The sequence below is a fragment of the Neospora caninum genome, chromosome VI (assembly GCF_000208865.1).
Source record: "Neospora caninum Liverpool complete genome, chromosome VI".
Classification (NCBI taxonomy): Eukaryota; Apicomplexa; class Conoidasida; order Eucoccidiorida; family Sarcocystidae; genus Neospora; species Neospora caninum.
The window spans coordinates 1,935,138-1,949,235 of record NC_018392.1 but is presented as its reverse complement, the minus strand read 5'-3'; the positions used below and the strand labels follow the sequence as shown (position 1 = coordinate 1,949,235).

The 14,098-nt window shown below is 53.5% G+C and overlaps 2 protein-coding genes across 2 annotated transcripts; one reads left to right on the top strand and one right to left on the bottom strand.

Annotated features, from left to right (window-relative positions):
* Window positions 1–1,675: 1,675 nt before the first annotated feature.
* NCLIV_017730 (Guanylate kinase, related) lies at window positions 1,676–4,184 on the bottom strand (the record flags this gene model as incomplete). The annotated part of the gene is made up of 4 exons (XM_003881965.1): window positions 1,676–1,894; window positions 2,742–2,904; window positions 3,297–3,481; window positions 3,777–4,184. 4 exons carry the CDS (start codon window positions 4,182–4,184, stop codon window positions 1,676–1,678), a joined length of 975 nt encoding a protein of 324 aa, XP_003882014.1.
* Window positions 4,185–7,680: 3,496 nt separating this feature from the next.
* Window positions 7,681–13,786, top strand: NCLIV_017720 (hypothetical protein; the record flags this gene model as incomplete). The annotated part of the gene is made up of 10 exons (XM_003881964.1): window positions 7,681–8,134; window positions 8,710–8,991; window positions 9,408–9,566; window positions 9,989–10,282; window positions 10,628–10,865; window positions 11,238–11,407; window positions 12,059–12,117; window positions 12,433–12,502; window positions 12,841–13,125; window positions 13,575–13,786. 10 exons carry the CDS (start codon window positions 7,681–7,683, stop codon window positions 13,784–13,786), a joined length of 2,223 nt encoding a protein of 740 aa, XP_003882013.1.
* Window positions 13,787–14,098: the final 312 nt, after the last annotated feature.

Sequence of the window (14,098 nt, the reverse complement as noted above, 5' to 3'; positions counted from 1 at the left end):
AACTAAAGATAACTGAAAACCTCCCGGTCGGGCATAGTATTCAGCATGTCGAAAGCGACGAGAGGAAAAGCGAGGCTGTCTTGTAGACCATGTCGTTTCATCTCAATTGTAGCCTCGAGAAACTCGACACTCATGTGCGCAGAGCGAGCCGTAGGTAGACGGCTCGACAGATCCACATCTATATGCAGAGTGGTCTTCTATCTTTGGTGTGCCGGAGCCATTACAATTGTATATCTACCTTTTGCCGAAGCAGTGTGGATAAGGGCCACGTTACTTTCTATCTCTACATTATATAACGATCCTGAGGTACGCCGGGGATAGCAGATCAGATGATATTGGGAGTTCTCATCCTCGGCTTGTATCAGTACCTCCCTGTCGGCTCATTACTACCTTGCTATTGAACAAGATTCAGTTTTTTCGCTTGATGGGGGCGACAGCCGGCCGACTCCATAGTCTTGAATTCACCTGCGTATAGACATACAGTGAATATGCTTTAAGGATGTATACGTGCATCCCATACATACTTCCTGCCGAACGTGTAACGTCATTCTACATCCGCCCCGAAGGCGTCGAGTTATTAAGCAGTTCGTGTGAAGGAGAGAAACACCCGCCGATTTCGAGCCTCGCCCTACCGAAAAAGCTGTTGTGGTATAACAAGATAAGGGAAGGAAAACGAGCGTTTCCCCCCCCCCCCCCCCACACGCCCCCACCGAACACGTGCCGTGCTGTCAGAGGAAAGAAGCCCGAGAAACATGCCCCGTAGTGTGCTCCCAGAGCTCGAAGCGAAGCACAAAAATCGCTTTCTGTCATAACTGAAGACCAGCTACGGAAAAAGAATCTCTCCACAGCTCATCATGTGTACCACCCCTCAGGAAAACACTGTCGCCTGTCCCCGTCAGAAAAAAAAGCGATCAAGTGGGTGTTATCAAAAAAACAATGGAACTCTCAATCCCACCGTCGCTTCAATGAGACCGCATACAGATATTGATTGGTTCAAGAGCATGAACTGAAATACACATGCACATCGTTATATACGGACATGCACCATTCATGTACGTGCGTCTACACGCACTCACGGGAAAACCTGTCGTCTCAGCCTTTAGAAATTTTTCTACGCCTCTATACTTAAAAGTATGTATGCAGAATCTTCCTCTTTAAGGCTTTTCTTCCTTCGAACCGCTTCTCTTTTCTTCCGCCCACTCTCTCTCGATGGTGAACCTAGACAGCGCATGCGGCGCTTCTCTGTCGAGTCGTCCCTTTTCGTTGCCTGATCCCGTGAACCACCTGTTTCTCTCTTCTCCATTTTCTCGCCATCTCAGGCATTTTTCTTCTTGACGGTGTGTCCTCAAAGCATTCTCAGAAGCAAACACGAGCCGACTGAAGAGGGTCCATAACCGAGTCCTCTGCTCTCCATTCTCTCCTGCCATGTCCTCGCAAACGCCCAACTGAATGCCTCCCCCGCCTTCGTCCCTCCCCTGTTCCTCGTTTCTCTTCTTCGCCCTAGAGACCCTTTTCGAATGGACTCTGGCCGTAGCTGTGGGGGCTCCATTCCGGTGGATTTGTGTCTCTCCGTACGACAAATGGCAAAGCTGTGTCTTTTCTCCTCGTTCTCGTCTCTCCTTCCCGCTCGCTTTCTCTTCTTTCCTCGCCTTCTCTGCCGATCCCGATCTCTCTTTTACTCTGCCTTTCTCTCTGAGTTTCCCTCTTCGCTCTGTCTGCTCTTCTTCTCGCCTGGGTCGGACTTCTTGTCGAAGACAGGCCCATACCACTGGACGAGCTGACTCTCCAGCTTCTGCCACGCCTCCTCCAAGTTGTCATTTGTGAGGTAGAAGTCGAAGTGGACTTCTTTCGCCAGCAGCAATTCGCGCTTCGCTGCTGCCAGCCTCTTCGCAATCTGAAAAAAAACCGAGAAACCACGCCAAAAGCACATTCAACAAACGAGTCCAGCCCTACATATACACCACCTGTCGTGTATATGATCTACCGATAGACTGAGATATATATATATATATATATATATATATATATATTGTGCATGCACATTCTTATATACGCACGTATACACCCACATACACACGTAAATGCTTCCATACATGCGTATATATTTATAGATTCACAGTCAAATTGTTTCGTGGGCACAGAGTAGTACTCTGATTCTTCCAGGCTCTCAGCACTCCTAAAATCGGAAATACGCACATCCACAAATATACATATACATAAGTATATATACATATATATTTGGATAGATGTGCAGACACTCGTGGGAAGACGGCGATGCGGACACGCTGTGGCGATCACGTTCCGATGCCGTGGTCAGTCCAGCGACTCCAGAGTGTTGAGGAGCCTATACAGACTCGAATGGTCGAGACTCAGTCCAGTGGAGATTAACCTTTGTCTTCAAATATATATGCACACAATTCGCATATACGCCGGCAGGTGAATTCAGGTTCAACAGTATTAACAGAAAAAAAAGTGAAAGAGCAGCCGTATAAGAAACCCATCCCACATCGTGTGCTTTTCAGCAACAGCTTTACATTAGCAAACACGAAACGGAGGCAGATAGGCGTACCTCGGTACATCCCGGTACAGAGAGATGGACATTGGCTCAGATACAAATGCATAGGCTTTCAGTCACAACGCTGCAAACAGCTGAATTATCACGTCTCCGCAGCTCGCGGCGCTCACAAGAGAAAACCAAAAACGCATTTTTTTGACGGTGCAAGTGGCGACAAGAAACGTACGTGTTCTTCTTTTTCTGTGCATCGACCTCGTAGCCGAGCTTCCAGTTCCACCACCGAGGGAGGCTTAATAAACACAAAGTGCGCCTGCTTAGCGAGGGGAGTGGACTGAATTTGGATGACGCCGGCCATGTCGATCTCGAGGAGGCAGATGCGTTCTTCGCGACTGACGAAATTCGTCGCAGAGGGCAGGACAAGGCAGAAGCCCCGCTAATGCATGCGCTTCCTCCGGTTGTATCCGCAGGCTCCAGTCGCTCCCTCACCACGGTTTCTGACTCTCTACAATCCGTCCTATCCCGTGGGATCGAGATGCGCAAATTTCAGAACGAAACACGGGCACGACACAGGTGGCGATGACACAGATAGAAGGAGACACAGAAAAAGACGGAAGAAAAGAGACACCGAGAGGGACAGAGAGGGAAAGACAGAGAGACACAGAGGACACACAGCGAGAGACACACGACGAGCAGACGTCGCTCTTTGCTGGGCTTCAAGGATGCAGATACAGGAAACAGCACGACGCCAGAGACCGATGGACAGTGGCAGGCGAAAACGCACCGAACTTTGTCGACTGCCGCGAAAGACGTGCCGTAACAGTTTCCAGAAAACTCCGCCGACTCCACGAAGTGACCTTCTTTCTTCAGCCTCTCAAACTCCTCGCGGGAACAAAAGAAATATTCTTTGCCGTGGCACTCGCCCGGGCGGGGCTGCCGCGAGGTGTGGCTGATACTGAAGCCGAAAGCCTGACGAAAAAGGCAAGGAAAAGTTGGGAACCGCAAAACACATGCGCGATCGAAAAATAGGTGCGCACCAGGCTCCAAGCCTGCCTCATTCCTGTTGCTCTCTCTGTGGCCTTTTCCTTCTCTCTTACTCCCTTACTTCTCTCTCGTCCTTCTCTGTTCCCCTCCCTATGCGCTTCCTTCTCGACTACTCGCTTATCTCACTCTCTTTTCTCTCTCCCTTCTCGGTTCCTCCCTTTTCTCGCCCTACATGAGGCCATTGTGCGAAGATTCGCTTGACGAGAGTTCCTTTGCCGACCCCACTCGGCCCCGCAACGACGAGGACTGGAGGGGCGCTGTCGCAGAGGAGCCTCTTTAGCGAGGTAGCGCGAGCGCGATCGCAACCCGGCTCGTCTCCATCAGCGTCCTCTACGGCGTTTTCCTGTGAGGCTTTCTCGCTCGCCGGCGTCTCCTCTTCACGCGAATGCGCGTCCTTCTTCCCGGCAGAGGCGTCCGCCGTGTCTCCCTCGCCTCCGTCGAGGCTTTTTGCGTCACCGGAAGCGGCGAGACTCTTCGACGCTGGAGACAAAGTGCCTGCAAGCGACGCGGCTGGAAGCAGCTCCGCCGCGGTCGTTCGATCTTCGCCTGCCTCCTCCAAAGAGACGGCCCCGCGACTCTTCACCGGCGACGAGCAGCGTCTCGCGTTCGAGGCGGGACAAGTCGACATTCTCGAAAAGGAGGAGAAACTGGAAGGGCGCAAAGGCACCAGAGGACAAGACGAGGGAGGGATACGTGAGAGACAGCGAGAGGCAGAGCAGGGAGGAGGGGAACACGGAGAAGAGGGAAAAGAGAGCGACGCAGAGGAGAACCGCGAAGAACAGGAGAGCAAAGAGAAGACCGGTTCACGTGTCTTACAGTACGCGCTTCTCTCTATGACACAGGTAAACAAGAGACTCCCAGGCCGCATGCTGGCGCGCTTGCCGCCCAGAGAGGCCAGAAAACGAAAACGACAACGCAGAACAAGGCACCGGGGACACACACAGCGAGAGGACACGCAGCAGCGAGGAGATAGTGTCACCGATAGAAGAGAGAGAGACAGCGAGGCGGGACCGAGACCAAGAAGATGAACGCGAGGAAGGCGAACAGAAGGAGGAAGAGAAAGTCAACGAAGAAAAGGGGACACAAACAGAGCGAGAAGGATCCAGGCCGAAAGACACGAAGCGCACACGGATCTAGGGAGGCCGCCGTTGCGGTGAAGAAACGGAGACAGAGAAAATGTGAGAAACCTGAGAGGAAGGCGAAACGCGTCAAAAGAGGAGGAACAAAAGAGGGCACCCATGTGCACAGGCAGGCTTTTCGCGGTCGCTGCTTCTCTCGTGGCCTCACCGTGCAAGAAACCGTCGATGTCGTGTCACTGCATGTCTCTCGCTCTTCCACGATCCCTGCGGCGTCTCTCTTTCTCGGGTCCTCCGCGAACGAAAAAAGCCGAAAAGCCAAGCTTCTCCACGGCAACTGGGGTAGCTGGGAACGCGAATTCCTTGATTCTTCGCACCAAACAGACGCTGAATCGACACTCCCCTCGCCCTACACAGAGATCTACGCTCCCGATGCTCTCGCAAAAGAAACGGAACACAGCTGCCGCTTCAGCAGCCCAGCACACCCAGAAGCAACCGCAGCAAAGCGAGCTCCTGCTCTCCGCAGCCGGTGCGCGAATATAGCAGCACGCCCTTTGCCACTGCGCTTTTGCGAAACTCGGGAGGCGGCTTATATTCAGAAACTTGGAGGCTAGATGCGCGCCACCCGGGCAAGAGGGGGAGCGAGAACCAGCGCGCCGAGAGGGAAAAGGCGGGTGAGCGAGAGTCTCTCTCCCTGCTCTTCTGTCCTCGCGGGCGGACACCAAGTTCTTGCGCAGCGTGAGATAGAGGGGGGTCACCGCCATCTCACCTTGTGGTTTCAGCGAAAGCGTTGCTCGACTTTTTCCTTTCCCCTCCCTGCCTTTTTTGCCAAACGCGCGCAGGCAGAGGGTTCCTTTTTTCGGCACTGCGTCGCAGTCCGGCTCTGGTGAGGCTCGTCGTTTTCCCTTCGAAAATCGTGCCGCGAGAACCAGTTGTCTTGTCTTTTTGCTCGTCTCGTGCATCTATCCCTTGCTGGTTTTCTGCCTAGATGCATCTCTCTCTTCGTCCGGCCGTGTATGGTTCCGACTGGAACTTGGCTTTCCCCAGAATCTCCTCTGTCGCTTCTTCCCGAGCCTGCTCTCCTCGCTCGACACCCGGCCATGCGTTCCGCGCTCCACGGCACACGCCGCTGAGCATCTTTTGATCTTCCTCTCTTCCGCGGATCTCTTTCAGTGCGACTGGCTGCGCACAGATCAGCTACAGGCGGAGGATCCTTCCCCCGTCTCCTACGGCAGACGGGGCGAGGGAAAGACGACCCTAAAACGCTCGAAGAGGGGAGAAGGATAGAGCTCGTTGGTGGCTCTGTTCTCTCTCCAGGCTCCGCGGAAAGGGTTGTCTCGGTTCGAGGTTTCTTTCCGAGGGTGTTTCCGGGGAAAGGCGCAGACTACAGAGCGAAGAGCGCAGGAGTATCCAGAGCGAGGAAGAGAGCTCAGAAAACGCGCCGCCACAGAAGAGAGCACGGAGAGAGGAAAAGGATCAAGAACGGAGGGGACAAGGAAGACGCGGCCCTCTTTCTGTCTCTATCCGCCGCCTCTTCGGCCAGACTGGGGGAAATTTTCGACACGGGATCCTTGACCTCGAAACGGCCGTAGCTCGGTCTTGTCATCGCCGGCGCAAAACCGGCAGTTGAATTCTGTACTAGACTCGCCTCCACCGCGAAAAGTATGTACATACTTTTGTAGACTCATGCATACGCGAGCGCGTTTATACACGATCTCTGCCAGCGGTGATATATCTATATACACGTTACATTTGAGGGTGCATCCATGCCCATGAATAAGTGTCTGCATTCATCAATGTGTAGATGCATGTAGAGAGCAGAGGATCTCTCTGTCTTCTATGAGGTCGGTTTTTACTGCAAACATCTCTCGGGAGCATCCGCCGTGCAACTCGCCTTCCCCTTCAGAGTCCTACATCTCTGTATATACATCAAGGCATAAAAACCATGTATAATATATATGTATGCATATATGTTTGAAATTGTAGAGTGGGCGTGGTTGGGTATATGGTAAAATCTGAGGGGGTCAGCCTAACAGACCATCTGTTTAGTTGTGCAAGCGTGCACGCGTACACCTCTCGATGTATCTCGTTTTTTGTCTGTCTTCTCTCTGTCTCGCCTTGGCTGTTCACGCACTCCGTCTGTCTCTGTCGCTCGGTTTCTGAGGTGTTTTCAGAGTGCTGAAGCCTCTGAGGCGGTTGCTGTCTTCTTTCGCTGCGGCCCTCGGAGCTGAACTCGCCGCCATGGAAGAAGGCGCGACGGGAGACTGTTCGTCTCTGAATTTTTCCGCAGATCGATCCCCCAGACCCGCATCCCGCTCGCCTCCTCGTTCGTCTGCGCCACAACCTCCGTCTCCTCGAGTTTCCACCTCTTGTTTCGCGCATGCATCGGCGGCGAGGGGTTCCCCCCCTCCGGCAGCAGCTCTGCCTTCTCTTTGGCCCCAAGGAAGGCGCGAGCGCGAAGCGCCCACAGAGCACTCTGGAGTGTCAACGACCTCTGAGTCAGCAGGGCGGTCTCCGATGTCTAGAGAAGAAATGGACTGTACGTACACCGGAGATGGGGATCGGCGGGAGGCTCCCGCGACGTCTTTCTTGTCTCGATCAGGAGGAGAGAGACGACGTTCTCCCTCTCGTCGGCGCTTTCCATCGTCATGTCCTGTCGAAGAGCAGCCTGTGAGTTCGTCTCTTTCATCTTCCGGCTGCCGTCCTTTTGTTGCCTCGCTCAAGTCTAGCTTTCTCTCTCAGTGTTCCTCCCCTTCTTTCTTGCCTCGCGTCCAGTTTCCTCCCGGAGTGCCTTCGTCTGCTGGCGGGGACGACACAGACGAAGCAGACAGACCGTCCTCGCCTTCTCCACTATTGGCCACTGCAGGGAAACGGCACCCTCCGGGTGTACGTACACCGCGTCCGGCTGCGGCGTGGTGTCGCCTCCTGTTGTCCATTCTCATCTCTCTCGTCAGCTGGCAGCGTCTGTCGTCTCCGTTCTTTCTCCGGTGCCGTCTCCCGGTAAAAGGTGCGTCGCAGCTGTGGAAAAGCCGCGCTCGCTCGCTTCTTATGCTCTTCGTCTTCGCCGTCTTCTCGCCCCCTCTCTCCGACCGCCTCTTTTCCGGCGCTCTTCCAGCGCAAGCGTCGTCTTCCTCCGTCTTCCCCTCGCCCTCTTCCCTCCCGCGTTCTCTCTCGAATGACGCCGCCGACGTGGGGCGCGAAATCCCCGACACGCGCGGCGCGGCAATGAGAGACGAAACGCAAGTAGCCAAGGAAGATATTTTTCCACCGGCTTCAGGTGTGGTCCCCGCGCCCGGCATGAAGGCCAGCGATCTGCAGAAGACAACACCCGCGGTGGATCTCCTCGGTTTACCCGTCAAAGAGAAAGTCTTCAGAGCACGGCTCTACGGCAGCATGTTCAGCTACGCCTACTACTTCCTCGACATTCTCGTGGGCACTCCTCCGCAACGCGCCTCCGTCATTCTCGACACTGGAAGTTCTCTCCTAGCTTTCCCTTGCGCAGGTAAAAAAGGAACAGCTCGAAAATGCACCAGATCCACAACTTCTAAAACCTGATCCATGTCCACATCTCTCTATCCTTACACATCTCTTTCTCGTATATATATATATATACATAAATGCATATGCGTGTATGTGTCAACGGATGATAGTGACATGCGTTTGTCAGTTTCCTTTTTTGAGTGCGTATTTGTATTTACTCTCCATGTGCAAGCACCTACGTTCCTGGGCACAAGCGTGCATGCACCTTTCCAGCGTTTTCCCTTCCACTCTGGAATTTGGTTTCTTCTCTGTCTTCTCCGTCAATTTCGTTCCTCCCTCCGTTATCTGGTTTAGCCGCCTGTTTTTCCCTTCCTTGAACGTGGAGAGAGGCCGTGTGCCTCTGTCGCGTCCCCGTATATAAGGCGATTCCGTCTCTGCGGGGAGAGCCCCTTTCTTTCAAAGCGGAGACCGCAAATCGCCTCAGGACCTACTGGTGCAGGCGACGCTGATTCGAGGTCCAGTGATGAGATGCAAGCGGCGAGGTTAATCTTGCTCCGATGCTTTTGCCGCCTCCGTCTTCTTTCCTGTCTGTTCCAGGCTGCAGCGAATGCGGTGAGCATCTCGACCCTGCCATGGACACGAGCCGAAGCGCGACGGGCGAGTGGATTGATTGCAAAGAGGAAGAAAGATGCTTCGGCACCTGCAGTGGAGGCACGCCGCTTGGTGGCTTGGGGGGCGGCGGCGTGAGCAGCATGCGGAGGTGTATGTACACTCAAACGTACAGCGAGGGCAGCGCGATTCGCGGCATCTACTTCTCAGACGTCGTAGCACTCGGCGAAGTGGAGCAGAAGAACCCGCCTGTCAGATACGACTTTGTCGGTGAGGAAGAGAAGTGGTCTTTCGCTCTTCTCGCTGTTTTTTTCTTCGCTATTCGACGATCGACTGGGACTCCAGTTTCCGCATGCACAGTTCTCGACTGGATGAACGTGACGGTGCAGGAAATCCAAGACCGTCTTCCCCTCAGCGCGATGGTCGTACTGATCCTAGCACCTGAGCAGTCTGTTTCTCACGTTGGGGGGGTAATGGATGTGTTTTCCGGTGTCTTTTTTACTCTCCCACTTCGATTTTTTTTTTGTTTCGGCCTCGGGTCCGTCCTTTCTCGTCGACACGAGACGAACCTGTCAGTGTGGTGTGCGCCTCGGAGGCAGCAAGTCCACCGATTTGGTCGTGTGTTTCATCTTGAGGCGCTTCGAACAGACCCACAGGGATGCGTGTGTGAATTTCGTCTTTTTCAGGGTGCCATACACAGGAAACGAATTTGTTTGTCACGCAGAAGGCAGCAGGGATTTTCGGAATTTCCTTCCCGAAGGGACACCGGCAGCCGACTCTGTTGGACGTGATGTTTGGGCATGCGAATCTCGTTGCCCAAAAGATGTTTTCAGTCTGCATATCTGGTGCGTTTGGAGAAATCTGAGGAGCTGAAAGCGAAAAAGGCCAGGGAGACAACGCAGAGAGAAGAAGCTGAAAAAGGGAAGTGCAGGGAAGAAAAGGGAAGACAGGCGAAGGAGACATCGAGAGAACCTACACATCAGGCGGAGACCACGAACAAGGACGGGAATATCAAGAGACAGAGAACGAAAGGGGATATCGAGAGACAGAACGAAAGGGGATATCAAGAGGCAGAGAACGAAAGGGGATGTCGAGGGACAGAGAACGAAAGGGGATATCAAGAGAGAGAAAGAAAGGCAGAGAGGAAGAAGAGAGAGGCGAGATTGGTCGACCGCGAGAGCGACGGAAAGGTACACGCCACCGGTTTCCTTTCTCACCGGGCACTGGGGTGGATTTACAGCGTGTGTCGTTTCCCGTTTCTTTGCAGAGGACGGAGGTTTGTTGACTGTCGGAGGCTACGAGCCGACGCTCTTGGTTGCGCCACCAATGGATCAGTCGACTCCTGCGGTCCACGCGTGGCGGCCAGCAGCCTCGGAAGCAGAGAGCGTTTCGGCGAGGGAAATTGCAGATGAGGGGACGTCTCCTCACCACGCTTCTCTGCTGACGTGGACAAGCATCATTTCCCATTCGACCTACCGCGTGCCGCTGTCGGGCATGGAAGTCGAAGGCCTCGTTCTCGGGAACGGCGTCGACGACTTTGGAAACACCATGGTGGACTCCGGTGAGTCAGGCTCTGGCCCCTGAAAGCAGGAAACGACAGCCACGACAACGTGTCTCGAGAGAAGAGACGCACGACAGAATCACAAACAAGAAAAATATCCCGAAAAACGCTGTATCGATGCGTGCAGGTGCATACATTTGTTCATGTGCACGCGGTGGTATCACGCGTTCGACGCGTTCACGTACATATATGCATCAGTCTTCACCTGGAAATGCATTTATATATATATATATATATATATATGTGTACATTCATACAGATACGGTGGTGCATATAGAGATGTACCCACGAGAGGAAGGAAGGCTTCACATGTTTGCGTTTGATTCCTTTTTTCCGTTTCTTTAGGGACGACGTATTCGTACTTCCCTCCGGCGGTGTTTGCGCGGTGGCGATCCTTTCTGAGTCGCTTTTGCACGCCAGAGTTGTTTTGCGAGAGAGAGAGAGACGGCCGTCCTTGCTGGCGAGTGTCTCCAGGGACGGAACTGAGCTCGATCTTCCCCCCGATTAAAGTGTCTTTTGGCGACGACCAAAACTCCCAAGTCTGGTGGTGGCCCGAAGGCTACTTGTACAGACGAACGGGAGGGTAAGCGGAAACCAGTCCCCGCAAGAGCAGGTGTATGTACACCCAGAGCAGAAGCATGCACTCCTCTTCACACTACTACAAGCACATTCCCGTAAAGATAGTGTGTCATTGCACAGATGTATATGTGTATTTGTCCATGTATGTTTGTAGATGTATATTGGGGTGTAGGTCACTTTATGGAGGGAAGCGAATCTCTGGCGGAGGCGTGTGTCGTGGTCTTTCTCATTCAGTGCCTCGACTGTTTCCTCCTCGTGTGTTAGGCGCTTTGCGGTGCGTTCTGAAGAGCGCTCCCATCAGGCGCGAGTGTCTCCCTTTTCGCGTCAACCCTCTCATGCAAATTTCCCTTGTGGGGGATGACACGCTGTTCTTCAGCTACTTCTGTGACGGCTTGGATGACAACAAAGTCGGTGCAAGCGTTCTAGGACTCTCGTTCTTCAAAAACAAGCAAGTGCTGTTTGACCGAGAGCACGACCGCGTCGGATTCGCCGCTGCAAAGTGTCCCTCCTTCTTCCTTGACCAGAGGCCCCGCGGGCCGGACTCAGGTGAGAGCCAAGGTGGATGCAAAGAGGAAAAGACTCGACACGAAACTGCATGCACGCGTGCCATTTAAATGTGTATAGGTGCGTTTATGTGCGCGTGTGCGTATGTAGGCGCATATGCTTGTGCACATGTGTGCAAGTGGATTTGCAGGTGCGTATACACTGATGTCCCTTTGTAAGCGTAGTTGTTGCATGACGCGTGGACAAAACGGTCTGCATAAAAAACACGGCAGGCATCGAGAGGGAAGATACACAACTTCCAAGGCGGATCAAATCAATTGCTTGCTCAAACCCCTCTCCGCCGTCTGCTGAATCCGCAATCAACGCAGCGAGCCGTCACGCATGTTTTGCTTTGCACCTGGAAGGAACCTCGCGTTCACATGAGAAGAGAAATACCCACCGCTGTGTATGAATCAAGGCATGTCTCTGTTTCAGTAGATTTAAGTACATCCCGTGAGGACCGGAAATGCCGCATCCTGACCCTAGCGCGGCCGCTTCTCCAGATGAAAGACTGCATGTGCATATCACGGAAAGTGTAAGTATGCATATCTGCATATATATGTATATATGGATAGGTGTGGATCCGTGCGTAGATCTTGGGGGAGAGCGGAAAGTGCATGCTTCTGAACGTCGTGTCTACGCTTCTTTTGTCAGACGATGGATCGAAAGGGAGACCGACCGCGCCGTTCACTGTTGCGCCTTTCCCCGTGCTGGTGAGAGCCTCCAGCAAATGTGGAAACGGAGAAAAGACAGATTTTGTGGGACCTCGCGCTGAGCTTGAGAACAGAGACTGTTTTGCACCAGGAAGTCGAAGGCAGTCCGTGCATCTGGGCGCCTCCGTTTCCCTTCTGTGGCCGCGTGTCTTTGGCGTGCAGCGCTCAAGTGGGCTCTCTCTGTTTCTGCTGCGCTCCTCGCTTCCCGTTTTCCGAATATGCTGTGTTCGCAGTCGAGAAGCAAAAGAAGTTTGCACTTCCAGTCCCTCTCCGGTTTGTTTGCATCGCTCTTTTTGAATGCCTTTTCTTTCTCAGGTGCCGATGGACCGTGGCAGTGTTCCGGGCGGCGCGAAGCAGTCGGACGGTCTGCCGTTCTCGCCCCGGCGTAAGTCTCTTTTTCTCCAAATCCCGCACTTTCGGCTTTTTTCAGACCGGAAGAAGAGGATGGAGGGAAGACTCTTAGTGCTGCGTCCGGGCACTTGTTTTGTCACGTTTCTTTTCGTGACGGCAAGAAGGGAAAGAGGCAGGCCTGACGGGGTAGCTTGGCAGGTTTCTGCGGGGATACAGTTGAAAACGACGAGAGGAATGTGTTTTTTTGATTCCTTTTTACTTAAAAGCGAACAAACGAAGGAACAGCTCTCGTACACTCTGCTTCTTGTCCGTTTTTCTGGATCCTGTAGCTCGTTCACCTGATGACGGGTTTCCTGCGTTTTTTCTGCACAGAGATCTGGGTGGCGGCGCTGTTGGTCGTAGTTGCAATCCTCGTCGCAGTCACAGTCATTCTTCTCCACACGATCAAAAGATCTTCGACGGGGACTGCAGTGGCCCCTGCTCCGTCTTCTGTTCCTTCACTCCCGTTCGCGCCGGCTTCGAAATCTGCTGGCCGCTTTGTTCGAGGCCTCGGGCAGGGCGCGCTGGGGGTCAGCAACCAGGTGTATGTACAGCGCACGCAGAGATACCGCGAAGTCGAGGAGGCGCAGCCCCACACTGCAGACGCGTACTATGACGGTAAGGGGCAAAAGAGGCCGTGCTGAGTTGGTGAACAAGGGGAGAACGTGGAGGGAAAGACGCGACGGAGAGGGCCGAGAACACAGAGCGGCAGGAGACGGGAAAGGCAACAACGAGGGCTGAAACCGAAAAAAGGGGGACGAAGCATGAAAGGATGGCATCGGAGGGTGGGAAGGTACAGAAGGTGCCAACGAAAGAGGAAAGGCGGAAAGGAAAAAGAACGTCTTTGTCGAGAAATCCAAAGTCTGCATAGATGGCCCCTCTTGCGGAGGTGTACATACACCTATGGCGCTACAAGGAAGTGCGGAAACACGAGTGGGCCAGGTTGTCAGTGTCAGTTGTGCCTTGAAGCGCTTACGAAGACGCCGTGTCTCCAAAAAAAAAGTATGGCTTTTCACACTCTCATTCGTTCATCAGGGACTCCGCTGTATTCTTTCTTTTCTCTTCAGTTGAGGAAGACCGGTTCACCGGAGTTGATGGCGATTTCTTCGTCGACGACACAGCTCTCTCTTCAGTCGAACGGGAGGCGACGGCGGCGCTTCCACCTTTGTCTCTTCAAGGGCACGACGAATCCGCTTTCTCGGCGTCTCAGCCGACTCTCCTTGACCTTCCTCTTGGCGGAGAGGAGGATGAGCACGTGGGAGCAGCTTGTTCCCCATAAACGCATTGCTGATAGGGAGTGCGTGACGTCCGCGTGTTTGGGTTGAGCAGCTTCTCTAACCATGCGCGTGTGTGCATGCGCACGTGTGCCTGCATGCGTTTCGAGGAAACAGGGAGAAGAAGCAGTCGGCCTGGAAAAGACCTTTCCGCAGAGACGCACGAGAGGACGTAGACTGAGATGAGTTGACGAATCGTTCGGAAAGGCTGACGGGAAAGACTCGAGGGGACGGCAGCTGCCGGTTCAACCATCGATCGCATTGCATCGACGCTAATGCGAAAAAAACATATCGGTGTATACACACTATCTACTTGC